Genomic DNA, 20,078 nt, shown 5'->3' with positions numbered 1-20,078 from the left:
ATTACTCGTCCCTCCATATTCCTTTGGGAAATATAGAAAGAGAGAAAAAAAAGAATTTTTTAATAAATTTTAATACTATGAATGTATAGTTTTTTCTCAATAAAGTAGAAGCAGCAGTTGTTGAAACCACGAATAGCAAAGCTATTGTGCATCCGAAGAAAGGGAAGTTTTCAGAGTGGGATGGCAATATGAGATTAAGATGGAATGAACAGAAAATACATCCATTCATTGGGGATAATCAGTTGCGGACTCCAAACACAAGAAACTGGGCAAAATGGAAGCCCAATATATGCTTTTTGGATGGGGGGCGTTGAAAGATTAACTATTCTACTTGTGAAGACACCAATTATGTGGTAGAATCCTTTGCTCTCATCCAAGGCTTATAACTCTTCAAAGACGTTGACATCAAGGTGGAAATCAAAGGTGATTCAGCGATAATTGTCAACGCCATTAGAAGAGGGGGAACACCAAATTGGAAATTGGGAGCTATGGTTCATAGAGAAATGGAAATTTTAAAAATTTCTGACTACACTATTAATCATGTTTTACTGAGAAGCTAATAATGAAGCAGACGCACTTGATAACTTGGCTTCTGGCAAGGCGGCTTATAGGTCGATTGGCACAAAATCATGGCAGTCATCATTACATGGCCATCCGATTTGTTGAAGTAAAAGCACTAAATTATTATGATGCACTTCTCAGGCGTTACACATGCCATAATCTACACAAAATATTGAATTGCAAGTTCCAATAGTTGAATGCTTAATTTGTTAACAGCAGTAATGAAAAAGGCACCATATCAGTTGGCAGAGGCTCACATTTATGAAAGCTTAGTTATATGCAATCAAGGACACATGAGGCTTATATAAGCAGCAGCGATATGGATGGTCACATGATTATAATTCATTCACCTTGTATGTATGGTCACATTTTACAAATTACCTACGACAAACAACATACTGATGAGTTTTATCACAGATTGTGTAGGATGGAATGAGAGTTATCAATAAATTGATCCCTAATTAAGTTGTTGACATCTCCTAGCTTAATGGCTCTGCTACCTCTTGTTCCTTTATTCCATAGTTTCTCATGGATTCTCCAATTTGGATGGAATCTAATAAGCGACAGATGTCCTTCATTGAGGATATTAAGGAGGAGAGGCACAAAATAATTATGAAATGATCGCATGGATTGTATTGCATTTTGTGCAAATGAATACTTGGCGGGGAATTTATATATTCGGACAACCAAAATAGAGTAAACACAAATATTATCACATTGTTTTTGGCTACCATTCTAGTGATCGGTGAGTCTAAGGTGGCTGCCAAGCACCTGTGCAGAAAGGTCTTGAAGGAAGCTCTTTTGGGAGAATCGGATTTGGTAATTGCTAATGTGGACGAAGATCTGAGAAATCCTTGTTCACGAGACTATTTTGTAGTTTGTGTATGTAGGAGCAGTAAAGAAGTTTTAAAATGGCCAATACTCATGGTTTGGAATCCCTTTCATACTGGGGAGAATGAACTTCTTAAAAAAGCTTATGGGTCTGAAAATGGAGGATGAAGGAGACTAGATTAATGTCTTTAAAAGGGAAAAGGACCTCGGCAGTGAGGAAGATGAGGATTTCAAAACAGAGATTCAAGAAGAATTGTCTAACGAGACGACAAGGGGTGCTCACCGACCCAGTCATTGTGGTGCAGGCTGCTCATCTATGAAGCATCAATATTTGTCAAATGGTTATTATGTTTTCCTCTATGTCTTCTATTTTTTGTTTTGCATACTAGAATTTTGTTATATGTAAGGTGTGCTTCAGTGGTCAATTTAGGAGTTAGGGTTGTTTGATAGTAGAATTTTGAAATCATTCTCTACCAAATTTGGTAATTAGGGTAGGTGATAGGTGGATTTTTTTTTTCCTGCCAATTTTGATAGTATATGAATACAAACAATGGCATTCTACTTATTGAACCAACGTAATTACTAATTATCAATGTAATGTTTACCAAGTGACAAAAACGGAAGCACAATTGTTGTAAATGAATTTACAAGACAAAATGTAGATCAAAATTAATCTTTGGACAAACACGAAATGTGACTTGTCACCATAAAATATGCAAGATAGGAAGGGACAAAAGAAATAGTTTCCCCTAATCTAATGTCAACTTTTGATCTTGATTTGGAGAGAAGATTTATAAATGGATGCTAATTGTGTCTTTCTAAAATGAAGACTTGCCAAAGGACTACATGGATTACCTCCCAGTGATTCTAGGTTCCAACGAAAGAGTATTTAGTTTGCACATTAATTAAGTCCTTGTATGGATGTAAAATTGTACTCCTCAATCCCACTACATCGATATTTGTCAACACTTGGAAATCTAGGATGCAAAATAAGTCTTTTTATCCATATCTCATATGTCAAAAATAGTGATAATGATATTGCCATCAGTGATAGTGAAAGCCCATATAATTAAAATCTGGACGTCCTACACTATTCCTAGGTGTACAATTTGAGCAACTTGATCAAACCATTTTTTTATCACAAACAAGTATACAAAAGCATAGATGGAAGACTCACCGGTTACTCGGCGAGTTTTTAAAACTCGCTGAGTATTTTGGGACGGCGAGTAAATCGCCCAAAAACTCACCTGCCAAAAAACTCGGCGTGAGTCCAAAAACTTGCCGAGTAATCGGCGAGTTAATATAAAAAACTCGCAATTCAGGGAACCCGCGGCCAATGACGCCTAAATAGGTCAAAATGCATTGTTTTTTGCATTGTTTCTTTCATTTGTGTGGAGCAAAGAAGGTTTTAGCTGATTGCAAGTGATTAAAGGCAGATTGGAGTGGATTTTGGAGGATTCTAACCGAATTTAGAAGAGAAATTTCTTTCCAGGTATGTTCATCTTATCATTGTTTGAAAACTTTTTATAGTTTTAAGCAAAGCTTTTATTGTTTTTGTTGTTGTTTGTAAATGATTTCAAATCATTTGAAAGTTGAAACCCTGGTTGTTCTAAACTTCTAGCTTCTAAATTCTAACTCTAAGTTCTAACTTTGTTTATTCGTTTTTCTATAAATTTAATTATTTATGTGTAGGGCAGCAGACAAGCATTAAGAAAACATGACAAACCCGCAAGAAGAGTGGCAACAAACACCATGCCCATCTGGATATATAGGCACTCAGCCTAAAAATGCAAGAGATAAGGCATGGCGGTATGCCTATGAAGCTCCAAGTCCAAATGATATTGGGAAGGTGATATGCATTCCCTGTGAGAGAATTATTTCTGGAGGCATAAACCGCCTCAAATACCACCTTGCAGGCATAAAGAAACATGACTCAAATCCTTGTCTCAAGGTAACTGATGAAGAAAAAAGATTCATCCATGCCCTACTTGCAGCTGCTGAAGAGAAAAAATTGAATTGGGAGAGGGCAAAATTATCTATGAGGGCAGCCATAGCTGAATCTGAAGGAGCTCCTTTTGATATGCAAGAGGAAGAAGAAGCACTTGAGAACATACCAGGATCTCTTCGTGGCCCATGGATCCGCAAACAAAATTTCTCTTTTACCGATTCCACTTCTTCTACATCTCCTACTTCTTCATCATCACCATCCGGATCCCCATCAGGGATAGGTGGTTATTTTGTGCCCAAGAACACACCTGGAGCACAGCCATCATTAGAAGGCACTGCATGGTTTAAGGAGGTGCATGAGGAAACTGATATTGTAGCAGCTGATTTTTGGTTTTTCAACAATATCTCAATGAATACCGCTGATAGTCCCTATTGGGTCAATATGGTGAATGCAATGACAATATCAGGCAAAGGGTACAAGCCGCCTAATTGCAAGGATATGAGTGGAAAGTTAGTATTTTACTATTTAGTAATTGTAAATAATTGTGATTCACTTTAGTTCATTGTTATATTTTAAATCTTAATTGTTATAACTTATTTCCTAATTTTTTACTAACACTTACACTTTATTTAATATTAAACCTAAATTTTGTAGGTTGCTTGACAAAGCGGTTGGTAGGGCAACATTGTTGATAGAAGACCAAAAGAAAGAGTGGAAGAAGTATGGCTGCACCATTTTATCTGATGGATGGACAGATGGAAGAAGTAGAACCATTATTAACTTCTTGATTGCTTGCAAAGATGATGTGGTGTTTTGGAAATCTGTCAATGCAGCCACATTGGCTTTAATGTTGGAGAATGTTGTCATGGAGGTGGGAATAAAGAATGTGGTGCAAATAATCATAGATAATGCAGCAGCATATGTGGCAGCAGGTAGATTTAATTTTTTATATTTGAATCAATATGAATCATGAATGTAATGCTATGGTATTATTCAATTTAGATTTGATGTAATTTGTAAATACTAAATATGGAAAGTTTGTTACTGATTATTGATTTTTTGCTAATCTTTTAGGTAGAATCCTCCAAGAGAGGCATCCCACACTTTTTTGGTCACCTTGTGCAGCACATGTCCTTGACCTTCTTTTGGAGGACATAGGAAAACTTGATTGGGTGAGTCCAGTTGTGGAAGATGCTAGGCGAGTCACGAAATATATCTATAATCACCCATGGGTTCTCAGTTTGATGAGAAAAGCCACTAAAGACAAAGATTTGATGAGACCAGCTATGACAAGGTTTGCAACGGTCTTCTTGACATTGCAAAGTATTCTTGACCACGTATTGGCTTTGAATCAAATGTTTGTGTGTGCTGATTGGGTTGCTTCACCTTACTCAAAGAAGCCCGAAGGAGAGGCTGTGGCACGAATAGTCTTCGATGATAGCTTTTTTGCAAAGGCTAAGGAGATTGTGGAGGTAACTTCATTATATTTTTAGTTTATTCAAGTTTCATTATCAATTCATAACTTACTATGTTATTAACTAATTTGTATTTTTCAAATTTCAAATGTAGATGTCTCTGCCCCTGGTTCTAGTCTTGCACACGTGTGATGGGCAGCAATCCCCAATGGGATGTCTTTATGAGGCCATGGATAGGGTGAAAGAGGCTGTTAGAAGTTACTATCACGGGGACAGTCTCAGATTTGACCCCATTTGGGAAATAATTGATAGGAGGTGGAACAATATGCTCCACCAACCTATTCATGCAGCAGGCTACTTCCTCAATCCCAAATTCAGGTACTATGATAATTGATTGTCCTTGAAGTTGGAATTTTAATAAGTCTTTATTTTACTTTACTTTTTAAGGTTGTGTAGTAAGACTTGATATCATTTTCTATTTGTTTTAGGGCTGATGATTCCTACTCAGATTCTAATGGACAGGTCATGGAAGGTCTCTCTAAATGCATTGTGAGAATGATATCAAGTGAAGAGGAGAGAGACCTTATTGTGACCGAACAACAAATCTATGTGGAATCAAGGGGTCCTTTGTTCTCTTCTATGCTAGCAAAGAAAGCAAGATCTACTCAAGCACCAGGTAAAGCATCAAACTTTAAAACTTTTGCTAATTGATAAGTTGTGCTTCTGATTTTTTTTTTTATTGCTTTACAACTTTTTTAATTTTGTTTTGCAGATGCTTGGTGGGCAAGTCGGGGTGGCAATACCCCCAATTTAAGGAAATTTGCTCTCAGAGTCCTATCCCAGCCTTGTAGCTCATCCCATTGTGAGCGCAATTGGAGCTTATTTGAGTCCATCCATACAAAGAAAAGAAACAGAATGACTCAAAAATGGCTTAATTATCTTGTTTATGTGCACTATAATCTTAAATTGCACATAAAAAAAGCACAGCTCTTAGAACTACCTGGTCCGCTTGATCTAGATGAGATAGATCCTTATTCTGATTGGACAGCACAGGAGCCAAGTTCATTGTTTACACCAGATGAGATCGCTGATTTGGAGAGGCAAGCCATGGAGGGGGAGGCTAACACTGATTTTTAGTTCACTATGGATGACATTGAGGATGAGGACGAGGATGATGATGATTCAGGCGAGGATCAGGCATTACCATTAGGAGGAGATGCATCCTCTTCTAGGACGCCGAGCCAGTCAGTAGGGACGTCAAGCGAGGGGGCACAGCCACAGAGTTCACAGTCACGCAGCTCACGCCCTATCCCAGTGCGGGGCACTTCTTCTAGGACTAGACCCCCTCGCTTTCCTGCTAGTGCAAGTGGAAAGAGGAAGATGTGATTGACATTGTATTGATGTATTTAGACTTTTAGTATTTACTTCTAGTTTGACAGATTGAAACTATTTAATAATTTACTATTTTGCTTCCTACCATGAGCATTCTGCATGAGAATGCAATTTTGTACGCATTATGCATTTATATATATCTAAACTTTGTTTCTTTCTTTTGTATTGTCTTTAATTAACTTATTAGATTCATCTTCTCATTAAATTTTGCAAAATAAGTGTATTTTTAATTAAATTTCAGCGGTTTTTTAGGTTCCCGAGTTTTTCCCGAGTTTTTTTTTTAAATCGCCAAGTTTTTCCCGATTAAACTTTTGGGGGGCTTGGTGAGTTTTTGCATTTGGCGAGTTTTCCAACTATGTACAAAAGCACTTTTGCAAAAATTGACTTTACTAAACAAATCCAAAATCTATGCATATGAAAGCAGGTCTAAAGCAATTAACTTCAACTGATTCACAACATTTAAATCATCAATTGGTAGGTAGTATCATTAATCTTCTAATTACTCAATAAATAAATAAATTGCAATAAGCAATCTCTCTAAATACAAGTCTATAAAGTCGAGTTACCTGGTGACACGTCCTTGGGCCTAATAGACCCATCCTAAAACAGGAACAGTCCTTAGCTGTCACATAGCATTAATGTTTGAATTTTGATAATTTAATTGACTTTGACTCTCACGTGAACAGTCAATTTAAGTTACTTAACAGAAATGTTATATAAGATCTATTAGATTTCCACAATCCATTAGAATGAGATATGCTTTCTAGATTTGATTGTGTAGAGATTTTTATCATCAATAATGTATAAGTGGATGTTTTATCCATGTTTTCATATGAATATTTGAAATTTCGCAATATATTTTGAATTTTCTGTGCCCTTTGCCTCATTATGTGTTGAGGCAAAATATAAAGCAGCAAATGCTATAGATTGCAAAGCAATTTGGTTGCACAGGGTATCTATCAATCTTCAAACAGACAAAACAGCAGAAACCTCATTTCTTGTGGCAATCAAAGTGTTCTCGAATCCATAGAGAACATCCATTTCATGTCAAACCCAAGCATCTAGAAGTCTGTCACCATTACATACAACAATTGTCTTTATAAATGTTCTAAATAAGTGCAGACATAACAACTAAACCCATAACAATTGAACACCTGGTAAGAGATACATTTATCAAATTCAGAAATTAAAAAAGGTATTGTATGTTGTTTAATTATTATAAGAGGTAGTAGAAAAAAAGGTAAAACAACAATGATGTTAAAATTGGTGAATCATTTCAACCAACAAGATAATATTTGCTGTTTGCTTTGAAGTGCATTTGTTGTGCGGTCACCTGGTTATATACAGGCACTTTTATAATTGTTTTTGCAATCTGTGTACTCATACCATGTTTCTCCAATCCACCAGCTGATATTTTAGAAAAGGATGCAAAATAAAATCCGTCAAATCAAGAATTACAGTTTGTAACTAGAGCTCAAAATAAACAGGAAACAGAATCTTCAAACTAAGTGTTTAATATGACAAGACCGTGGACACTGACATACTGATTTTCATCACAAAAGAATTCATAATATTCTAAAAGCTTTTGTGTACATGGATGCATCTAAAAAAATTGGGGCTCGAGTTGTTTTGGATTTGTTCATACAAATAGCATTTAAAAATGTGAGTGTGTAAACTCACACCTGTGCACATGGGCATGTGTGTCTGTGTGTGTATGCTTGTGTGTGTTTCTTTGTGTGTGTCTGCATGTGTGCATCTCCATGTATGTTTCTATGTCTCTGTGTCCATATATCTGTTGTACGTGTATATCTTTGTCTGTAAGTTTGTGAGTGCATATGCACTCTCAAAACAGTAATTAATTTCAGAATACCACAAAGCATCTATTTTATTAAGTCTATTTATAGTAAATTTCCCTACCTCCCAAATTGAACTTATTTTGACTTTTGGACAACTTATTATTTTTAGAAAGTTCATTTTTGGCAAGTCTATTTTGGCAAAAAGTGAGCTCCGGATGAGGTAAGAGCCTACAACACAACTATAAATTGTGAGCCTCTTATCTAGAGGTCTTGGGTTCGAGCTGCTCAAGCTTAATAAATAATAATAATAATAAATCACAACACAATAATTAATCTTAGCTTCGACCTCTTACCAATTAAAAAACAAGTGAGCGTTGGATGATAAAGAGACAAAAGGGTATCTATTTCTATATCCTAAAGAATGAGAAACAACGGCAGTCAATCAGAAAATGGTTAAGTCTCGAATCACCCTTGAAATATCCAAAAGTAGAAAGGCGTGAAAATATCAGGAAAAAATGGTTGTCATAGAATTCTTCTATCATTGACAAAATCCCTGACCACTCAAAAAATCACACCTTGGAGAAAATCGTCATCATGGAATTCCATCACGGATAAAATCCATGACCACTCAAAAATCTTGTCTTGGAGAAAAATGGTTGTCGTGGAATTTTTCCATCATGGACAAAATCCATGACCACTCAAAGAAATTCCGCCTTGGAGAAAAATGGTTGTTATGGAATTCTTCCATCATGGACAAAATCCATGAGCACTCAAGAAATCCCACCTTGGAGAAAAATGGTTGTTACAAAATTCTTTCATCATGGGCAAAATCCATGACCACTCGAAAAATCCTGTCATGGAGAAAAATGGTTGTTGCATAATTCTTACATCATGGACAAAATCCATTACCACTCAAAAAAACTCGCCTTCGGAAAAAATGGTTGTTTTGGAATTCTACCATCATGGACAAAATCAATGACCACACAAAAAATCTCACCTTGGAGAAAAATGGTTGCTACGGAATTCTTCCATCATGGGCAAAATCCATGACCACTCAAAAAATCCTGCCTTGGAGAAAAAAGGTTGTTGCAGAATTCTTCCATAATGGACAATATCCGTGATCACTAAAAAAATCCCACCTTGGAGAAAAATGGTTGTCGTGAAATTCGTCCATCATAGACAAAATCCATGACCACTCAAAAATTCTTGCTTAGTTGTTGCAAAATTCTTCCATCATGGACAAAATCCTTGACCACTCAAAAAATCCTGCCTTGGAGAAAAATGGTTGTTGCAGAATTCTTCCATTATGGACAAAATTCATGACCCCTCAAAATTTTCACCAGCAAAAAAACAAGAATTCTTGGAAAAAATGGCTAAATTTCTCCTACATGGAAGAAAAAACAACAAAATGTTGGAAATTTTCTCCTTCATGGAAGAATAAACGGCTAAGTGTTGGAAAGTTTCTCCTTCATGGCAGAAAAAATGTGTAAGTGTTGAAAATTTCTCCTTCACGGAAGAAAAAATGGCTAAATGTTGAAAAACTTCTCCATTATGGAAGAAAAAATGGGCAAGTGTTGGAAAATTTCTCCTTCATGGAAGAAAAAATGGCTAAGTGTTGGGAATTTCTCCTTCGTGGAAGAAAAATAACGGTCGAGTGTTTTTATCCTTCATGGAAGAAAAAATGTTTTAAGTGTTGGAAATTTTCTCCTTCAAGGAAAAAAACGACTAAGTGTTGGAAATTTCTCCTTCATAGAAGAAAAAATGACCAAGTGTTGCACATTTCTCCTTCATGGAACAAGAACTATCCAAATGTTGGAAATACTCCCACGACTGAAGAGATAATTGATGATGATAAACAAGGGAAGGGGAATTCTTCAAAAACATTAAAAAAGGTGTAACAAAGTGAATTTAAAGCATTTGAAGAGAAAGGTGTAGAGAGAGAGAGAGAGAGAGAACTTTGGAGAAAGAAAATATCATTCTAGAGAGAGAATATATACCAGGACTATGTTTCATTTTAATTTCTTACACGATTCTTATATCAATTATTTCTATTTTGCAAGAGGAGAAAACTCCAATTTTAGAAATTCAAGAAAGATGCTCAAATCCCAAATTCTAGTCCCAACATCAAAGACGTCCAAGTACTGAGTGATTCAATCCCAGGCATTCAAAGTTCAAAGATCAAAGTCCAATCCGAAAATCCAAGAACATGGCAAAGGAAGTTTCATATGAGGAAATTCTAAAGTGACATTATCATCAACAAGGGGTTTGTTTCATTTAGGGAGATAAATTTCCAGGCAGGTACATCGAAGATGAGAATGTTTGAGAGATTTTCATAAAATCAATCAAAGTTGGATCTTAGTTACAAAATGACACGGTTGGAAGGGACTCAAGCTCACATGGCCTCCATCATGATTTCGTGGGACCCAATTATCTTTGCTGGTGAGTTTAAGGTCTCCAAGTCAAACTTCTTTGCATTCAAGGAATGGAATCAAGAATAGTCTATTCAAGGAAGAATGAGCATTTATCAAGTAATGGACATGCATAGTGGACATTTATTGCACCCCACTCTCTATCAGTGCAAGCATGCATAGTGGGCATTTTTACCCACTATGGTAATGGATTTCTTATTGTATAAATGTAGATTCCTTTTCTTTCCCTAACCCTAATTAGGGTTGATGTGGCATGATTTGAGTCATCGGTTATTATTTTCATCAAGGCCAACCATTGTAATCGAGGACCTATAAAAATGCCTCCCTTCTCATTTGCATAGGAGAACTTTCCGAGATTGTTGCTATCAGCTACTATGATAATAGAGTTTTCATTGAAGTTTGGTGAATACTTGATGTGTCTTGGTGCTTGCTTATTCTCTTGAATTCCCTCATTTAGATTTAGTTTAGTTTAGTTAAAGTGTTGTGATTGTAATGGAGAATATGATGGTGTATTGATGAATTTCTTTGGTTCATGCTTTTGACATTTTAGTGATTCTAAATCGTTGTGCAAAGTTAGCTTGAACCCCCTTCTTGCATACATTTAATTTATGTCATTCATATACATTGTTCTTTATGATGGTGTATGTGGTGGTATGAAAATCTATCACATAAGTCTTGAAGATTGCACCAATTCACGTGTAGTTGTAGTATAACTTGGCAAAGCAGAGCTTGGTAAATTAAGGAATTTGTCCACCGAAGTACCATCTATTGTCATCACTTCCCTTAAGAGTAGAAAAGAACCTCTAAACCCTATACCATTTCACTTAGGCATATTTTGTGACAGCCAAAAAAGTACTTCATTGCAAAATCTTTGGATAGCTCTAACATCTAGTATGGCTTGAAATGAATCTGAGTAAACATATGCAAGGCCCTTTGTGATTATCGGCAAATCAAGTCAACCACTAAGCTTTTGCACAATCATGACCTGACATTGAAGGAACCTTGGAGTCATCGCATGATCTTCTTGCAATCTTAGCATACACGAGACTTTGTTCAAGAGAGGATAAGATACTTTGGTATTTTGTTCTACTGTTTGGTGGGTCATAAAACACACATCAACAAATGTCAATGACCAAGAGTTGCCAAAAAAAACTGAGAAGATTGTCCCCCTCTTCAGAATGGCCTGCAACATGAGACAAGAACCTGCCACTGACACTATTATTGAAATAAGTTTGTTACTAACCCTCCCAAAATCTGCAAAACTTTCACCAGAAATGATTACAAAACATCCAACCTGATATTAGATAACTGAGTTGCCCTTCCCTATAGATAGAAACACACACTGAGAATAGTTGTCACAATTTTGAGGGAAAATCAACAAACCCTCCAAACTATGCAAATGAGCATGATGCTCTGAAAAAACTGCCATAATTTGAAGTTTACAAAGCATTACTTTTACAGAAAACCAAAAAAAAAACTGTAAAATCCCTAAAAAAATGATTTTTTAGGAGAAAAAACAATCAATACCAAACACATAATATATAACTTTGTTGTTAAGGAAAAATGGTCATACCCAACTGAATTATTTTTTTTGAACGGAAACCCACTAGATAATTTTTTAGGAAAATTTATTAAAACCCACAGATAACTTTTGAGGAAAATTTTATTAAAACACTCCCACAAGGAAGTCACACCTAAGTGATTGTATTAACAATACACACACTTGAATAGAGTTTTATACAAATGCTAAAAATAGGGTGAAATAAAAAGAAAGTTGACTAAATAAAGACGATGTCTAAAATAGACCAAATTGAAACAATAAAAAAATAAAGCCTAAATGACCATTCACTAAGGTTCTAGAAGAACAAGCTAAAATAAACCAAGAACCTAGGATAATTATAAATATTTATGGGCATTCATGACCACTAACTAAGCCTGAATGACCATTGATTCATTCAATCAATCAATACAGGAATTACATTATGCTTTTCTAAATCAACCCCTCTCACAACATTGTATAGCACTCAATCTCAGCTTGTTTTCTTCAGATGCAATAGGATATTTGATTGCAGGTAATGTATTGGAGTTGTGGGGTTCATTATCAACTCCAACAATAATGTGTGGCTCGAGCTGGAGTTAATTAGTTGCTAAACACTTGATATGGCATTGATCCTATGTTAGCATGCCATTCATTTACGTTAGTCCTTGACTCCTTGTGATTGTTCATCCCAGCACTACCCTCCTCAAACACAAATACCTTAGGAAGCATTCTGTACTTATCCATCTATGGACAAAATTCCACTTCAAAATCAGGTATTCATCTAGAACAAGAAAGAGACATCACCTTACAACAGGTAAATTTAATCTTTAAGACCTAAATATTAAATCTTAATCCACCAAAGCAATCCTTCGTAATACTGTATATCTTGATTCTTGATAGTCATACATCTGGATCTTGAAGAAAATTCAAAAAACAAGCACCATTTTTTTATCAAGCACATATGTTTTTGCCTTAAATCACTCATCATTTCACTTTCATTTTATAGCAATATTACTACTGCCGTCACTTTTGTCAGGATGCCAGTGCCTCGTATGTCAGTAAGCCTTGTATTTGACTCAGCCTATTATAACAATAATTTGATGCCACCTCATCGCCAAAAAGTACAGGCCAAATAGGATTCCTATATTCATTTATAGAATTTGGAAGCAACAGAGAGTTATTTTCCATACCAAATAAGTTAAAAACCTTAAAGTGGAAGCAGCCCATATACCTTAACAATATAAAATAGCATGATCCAGTATCTTACCTTTGGGATTTTACCATTTAGTCTTTGATCCGCAAAAGGAAGGTTGCGGACAACAACAATATGCCATAGTCCAATTGTGCGGTTGTCACTAAGCTTCTTTCCTTCTTTTTCTTGTTCCAATAAAGTGATTTCATCCCAAAATGCCACATAGCAGACCTGCATGTCTTTTTTTCATTAATATATGCCTCATAGATCCAGCATCCATAATTTGAGAACTGGAAGTCTTAATTTGAACTGTAAGACATAGTTGAACACCTTTCTTAATGATGCCTGAGACATGCCAATAGGTTGGTATAGATCATCGCCACCACCAAAAGTACATGTGGACACGATTGCTTTGCAGCTATTCATAAATGTTTTATCTTCAAAATCAATATCAAAACCTCCATGGTCACTATAGAAAGCACAGTGTACAGTCATTGTCTCTCTTACCTAATCACAACATCCAAAAACCATTTAGAAACAACTATTCAGATGAAGCATTGCACAGAACTTGAACAAACATATGTTTTGGTTGTGGACAGAGAAACATGACACATGGCAGAACCTCTAAGTCATTATCCACAAAATGTGTCATGCCTATCTAAGTGTTGGACAAATTGCTCATGTGACTTACTGTTATATCAAAAGTTACATTTGGCCAAACATTTGGACTCCCATAAAAATCTCAGTAATATCTGATATCTTGAGGCAGCTTATAACCTTGAAACTTTCTTGTCTTTCTTGGAGTGTTTGATACCCCGTGAACATATTGAAATTGTGGCTTTCTGTCTCTGATTGCTTCAAAGATGTTGAATTGTCTGCATCTGTTGTACTCTCCAATAGCTCATAGGCTATGTTTCTAATCAGACTACCACGTGTCTGCACAAGAGGCAACTCCAAGTGTTCGATGTCCTCTGAAGGTAGAAGCTTCAAACAAGCTGTCCAGACAAATAAAAATTAGTATGAATACACCTCAAACTCAACATTTAGAATACAATTTTAAACAACTGCTCTAGTAGTTTAGTAATCCAATAATGTGCATCATTGTAGCACAAAAGTTGTACTTCTGAACTGCTACTGAGGAAATGAAGCATGCCATTGCAAAGTTCAAATGTAGCTTATACTAGAGAAAATTCAAAATCCTTTAATATATATGCATGTGATCAACAAAAGTAACAAATAGTACAAACTACAAAGCTAAATATAAAGAGCTCTATACTGAACACAATATGTTTCATATAGAGGTCTCCTGACACAAGGTTCCATTTGGATAATAAATAATCAATCTACAAAAATTGAACGAGAATACCGCAGAAATTCATCGTAAGCTAAATAAAATAAGAATAATGTTCCGCAAAAGAAAAAGATGGTTACAGTTTTCCAATAATTTAGTGGCAAAAAGATGTCGGACGATACTTCAAAATAGCCAAAGCAATTTCAATACGCCAAAACTCCTGCTTCATAAGATATAATAGAAATTTGAGAGTTATGACATAAAAGTAAACTCTTGAGGAGGAGGAAGAGTAGAGAGTATTTCATCACCGATTCCAAAATGTGATGCAAATGAGCATAACTGCAGCCCAAGACTCTTCGCAACAATAAAGTCTGCCATTGTTAGCTTCCATTGTAAGAGAAATGGCTTATAGCACAAGAATATTATTAATTAACATCTACATCCATGTCTATTGTATGGAAAGAGCAATCATATTAAAGAGATGTGTTGGAAGGAGCACATCACAAAACAGCCCAAACACTTCATGAAGAAAGCAAGCAACGGGCAACACTCCCAAAAAGAAGTCAAAAGAGGCAAGAGACATGGTCATTCTTCAGGGCAAGTAAAATGCAAAAAGATGTAATCCATGATGGACAAACTATTGCACTTCTTGCCACATACAAAGTCATTGCTATCCTAACTATATGTTACTTCACCGAAAGCAAAGTGCAAAAGGATTTCCAGAAGGAGATGCCAGTTGTTCAGACGCCTACAGAACAAGAGGGTAAAGAAGGTCATTTGCAGCACCAAGCTGTCCAAAGAAAAAGCCATTAAGGAGCGGCAGCACATAAGGTGTCTCCATTTCATGCCCAAGAAGCTAGACATGGTAAAAAGTTACTTCTGGTTTCTTAGAAACAGATGACCATCTTAGATTCTGTTTCTGCAGATAGTTGTCGAGCACAAAAAGACTTGAAGAATATTAGCAGGTGACAGCGTCAGCCTTAGCCAATGTGGTCATGCAGGTTTAGCTTGGGTCAAATTCATCATACTGTCAAAGTTCAAACCGAGGGAACCAAAATATACTTGCAGTATTGTGCTGGGGATTGTCTAATCATTGTTTCAGGGACAGCATTGCATAGATGAAAAATAAGATTCAAAATAGAAAGTGGAAGCCATTGACTTGAGAAAACAAATAAAAGAGACAAATGAGAGGACAATGCAAAGAAGTTTCCTATCTGTCAATGTCTTGGGTATGCATGTGATCTCCTCCTCCATAAAATTACAACACCTTTGTCAATTCGTCTGGCTTCCTCAATATAAGGCCCAATGAAAATAGGCATTTCAGTTATTGCAGTTCAGATAGTGCCGAAATTTGCATGCATCATATCCACAGAGCCTCAAAGAAAACTTTGAAATTTTGCCGACTATATCTTCAGTAAAGTACAACTCAAATCAAAAGAGAATCAGAAGGCCTAAATCTTGTAGATATTATTAATTCAATTGATAGTTTTCCCAACAAAAAATAATTATTATTAATTTTTTTTAATTTTATCAATTTTTTCACCAATTTCCCATGGACAGGCGACTGAGGACCAATAACCCCACAGAAGAATTCATATTTTCTTGATTATTGGTGCATCAGAGAGGAACAAATAAACTACGAAAAAAAATTAACACTTGGCAAATCAATTTAACATGGCCGGTAATGCCTTGCGTTTTCTTCCACTATAGACCCTCGTCTGGCTCCTTGGGTGGAAACAAACCATACTCTTAACAGAGAAAAAAAAAAACCATTGCTTATGCTTCGTACACTATATCCCTCGAGAAAACTGTGCAAATAGTAAGACACAATCTTTAGTAGACAATGTGACTCTGGCACCTAACGAAAACTTTGGGCAAGAAAAGAACGAGTCTTCGCAGGACACAGCAAGATTTTTGCCTGGAAAGAAATATATCCACATATTTGTATACTGCTGATATTTATCTAACCGAAAAAAAGGTTTTGAGGATGTCATACTGTATCTTATATGTTCTTTTCAATCAAAGCGGAAACGGCAAAGACAGAACTGCGACTAATTATTTCAATCACTATCCCACATACAAATCTTAAGATGAAGTGCAAATAAGCTCGAATCCTACCACAGAACTGCTAAGCTTTCCATGTCACAGTAGCGCAAATGGGGAGCCTGCCTACTTATCTCTGAGGATTGTAAGCAAGCGCTTAAATAAAAAGGACTCCGAGCGTTCTCTACAACAAATTTTTTAAAGCAGTTCACAACCTCACCAAGAGTTGCCAAACGAAAAATAAAAATCTCTTATCAATCCGGGCAGCCGAAGATTTTAGTTTTTACGAAAAGATTAGAAAGTAAGGGCATACTCCAAAGCAAAAAATCCACTTACGCTCTCTCACGCCATTCACAGATCGCGTAGGCATGTCCAGACGATTTAAATTGCTCTCTCCCAGCTTCTCCGTTTCTTTCCCGCCCCGTATGCGTCCTTGGCTGCTATTTGAAGACATCGTGTCTGTGACAAACAGAACGGAAAAACATCAAAAAAACCATCAAAAAGAATCGTTATTCTCCAAAGCTAGTGTAAATGTATATATCTCTCCTGCTACCCTCCCCAGATAGTCTGAAACCCTGATCTAGGATATTTCCGTACCTGATGGTGTGTGCTGGCGATGTGAGGAATTAAAGAGTACAAAAAAGAAGAACCCAATCGCAGGCAGAAGTAGCAAAAGAATCCAGCGTTTCCAAATCTTTCTGAAAGTCCTGAGCTGTAAGCTGGGCCGCTCATTTCTTCTCTTTCTTTTCACTTTAAATCTCATTTTGGAGGCGGCCTCATCGGAATCGTCCTCAGCAACAACTACAGAAATGCTGTTGTATGATGGTCGATCGGGTGAAGTGGAGCTTCGAGATGTTGAATTACTCCACGACGCCACCATTTTTTCACCAATTGGCCCAGAAAACTTATGTTTCCCGCTACAAAAATCTGGAGAGGTCTGAACACAGTCATCAGCATACCATAATTTTCTGTGAAAGAAATTGGAACAGAAAAAACGTTCACATCCGTTATAAAGGACGTTACGTTTCCCAGACCCAATACACACGTGGGGGCAAATTGAATTTAGAAGAAGAGAATTTATCACAGTAGACTGAAAAGAAGAAGATAATTTATGATTACAAGTTGATTGAGAAATTAGTGAATTGCTTTAATATCTATCTTTCAATCATACAAAATCATTAATCAAATATTTAGAAAGTTTATATATTAATTAATTAATATTAAACTATTTATCTGTATGGTGATTGGTCTATTTGATTTGGTGTTATAGGACTCTTCTTTCATTGATTTACCTTTTTTTTTGGTGTTATTGGACAATCAATTATCACATAGTGGCTTGTATTTTGGTAAGTTATAATAGTTTAATTAAGTACGATAGTTGAGATTAAAATATAAATAATTATAATAATAATATTTAACATAATTTAATCAGTATATTCAAAAATCAAATAGTTGAATTCGCTTGCTGGTAAACTATGAAATGAAGCCCTAGCCTGGCTTCTGTGTTCTACACTCTACGACCCCTTCCTGGAGATTGCTCAATGTTCAACTATTATGTTAAAGAGCCTAGTTTGCCACAAAGTACTTCACTTTTCTAATTTAATGGTTGCAATAAAGAGCCCAAAAGAAAATATAATTTTTATGTTCTATTGTTCTACAATCAAAATTAGATCATAAGACAGTTACAGAGGAGTAGTCAAAGTACTTGGCGAGCTTGTCCAACATGGGTACAACGAAGTAGACATGGAATGATTGTTGAACCTGTCATTTCTACAACAATTTTAATTTTTCATCTATCAAGCTATTTCAACTATCGGAAGGACAATTTGAGATTGAATCTCTTGGGCTAACAATCAAAAGATCACGTGTTGTTCATTGTGGCATATTTGTATTCGATCACCTTCGCTAAAAGTTTAGTGTTAAATATAGGACTATAGATTCAATCAAAAGTTCTGAGTGGCAGCAGCATAGGGATCGAACAACTCCTGCGTACATACTTTTCTTGAGGGAAGTCGACTACACTATTTTTTATAATTGATGAATATGTAACTCTTTTTTTTTCACATCAAGGAGGGCAAAATACAGAAAAATGGCAAGAATTATAGAAGTTGTGAATCAAGCGAATAAATCAGCATTTCCTAGATTCGTAAATTACTCCTTTTCTAGAAAACACCAACATCAACAATCAATGGCAAATAAATTTTGCCCTGATAAGGGTTCGACTTTTTCCCAATCAACATATAAGCAACAAGAAGACAGGCTGAAAGAAAATTAGGTGATCCCATGTATTTCGATCAGCAACAGATTTGCAGTTTTAAACAAAGATCATTCAAAGTCGAATACATTTAGTGCCCTAGTTAAACAACATGAAGCCAGGGATAGGAAGATGATAAAGTTAAACAAAGAACCATGTGAAAATAACAATGGGTGGAAGTTGTAATTTCAAACAGGAATCGAAGAAGAAATGCATTGCAACAAAATAGAGGCCAATGATGGAAGAAAATAAAAATCGCTAGAAACAGTCCACCCAAATTATCAAACCGGTAGAGGAAGAAAAGCGAATGACAAAATCGATAACTTCCCCAGCAAAAGCAGACAAAAATTGTAAGCAAGCAATATATAAATCTACCAAAATTTTTGAAGCTAACTGTATTCTGCTAGGCCAAAAACAGCAGCAAGCAAACTTAGAAAAAAAGTGCTTAGGGTTTATGAGAAAAATCAAAAAATATATATACCACCACATAAAAGGGAGAATGGTAATTCAAATTATACAAAGCTACTAACACATAAAAGCAATATGACAACCTCGCCACCAGACAAGGTAAAGGAAATTAATTGCTATAATTGTTCTGATATATTAATCATTAGTGAAAGGTACACAGAAGAAAAGTGGAAGGAATACTCAGAGCTAGGAGTATATGTTTACTAGAGTGGACCAGACAAGCATTTATCAAAATTGACAAAGAAATTAGAGAAGATCTGCAAACAATAAGTAAGTATTAGTACTTCCTCAAAATCATCAAGTTAACTTCATTGCAAAAATAAAGAAATTAGAAATAAAATACTTTTGATATCAAAATGTTATTATAAAGGGCATGTAGTTAAATTTCAAACTTGGATACCTAATTGGAATGATGAAAAAGAGCATATGATACCAACTTGGTATGAATGTAGTAATCTTCCAGTAGAAATTAAACTTTTATATACATTATTCAGAATAGGTAAATTAATTGGTAAACTTATAGGTATAGACTCAGAGTATGACAAAACCAGTAATGTTAAATTCCTAATAGATAAGGAACCAAATCAAAAAATGATTAGAAGCAAAAAGTTTATAACAAATAGATCCATTTATGAGATTGAATTTAAGAAATATGAAGGGGAAATTAAAGGCATTATTAACACAAATCTAGAAATTGATCATAATTTGTCAACCATAGAGGAATTCTTTAGAAGTATTAAAATAAAGATGAGGGAACACAAGATTAAGGCAATTAATAAGGACAAAAATAAGAAGATGGAAAAACTAGATGAAAGGAAAAATTTTGAGCAGAGCACACAAACAAAAAATACACCTATAGTAAGAGTAAAGAACAAAATCAACTAGAATGTTTAGAAGTACCAGAACAGAGAATCGAAG

General features: G+C 35.6%; 1 protein-coding gene across 1 annotated transcript in view; it reads right to left on the bottom strand.

Annotated features, from left to right (window-relative positions):
- Positions 1-20,078, bottom strand: part of LOC149576554 (DNA-directed RNA polymerase subunit beta (DUF616)) — a 62,580-nt gene that overhangs the window by 17,549 nt on the left and 24,953 nt on the right. Inside the window, exons 3-7 of the mRNA XM_089794722.1 lie at positions 17,036-17,528; positions 16,775-16,897; positions 13,882-14,099; positions 13,435-13,611; positions 13,180-13,335 (exon numbers count right to left, since the gene is read on the bottom strand). Coding sequence (XP_089650848.1) covers positions 13,180-13,335; positions 13,435-13,611; positions 13,882-14,099; positions 16,775-16,897; positions 17,036-17,528 — 1,167 coding nt within the window. The remainder of the gene's footprint in view (positions 1-13,179; positions 13,336-13,434; positions 13,612-13,881; positions 14,100-16,774; positions 16,898-17,035; positions 17,529-20,078) is intronic.

This window comes from Cupressus sempervirens, chromosome 1 (genome assembly GCF_028749045.1).
Source record: "Cupressus sempervirens isolate cs-2001-9-10 chromosome 1, ASM2874904v1, whole genome shotgun sequence".
Classification (NCBI taxonomy): Eukaryota; Viridiplantae; Streptophyta; class Pinopsida; order Cupressales; family Cupressaceae; genus Cupressus; species Cupressus sempervirens.
The sequence above is the reverse complement of the archived record's forward strand: the minus strand, read 5'-3'. Positions and strand labels throughout refer to the sequence as shown.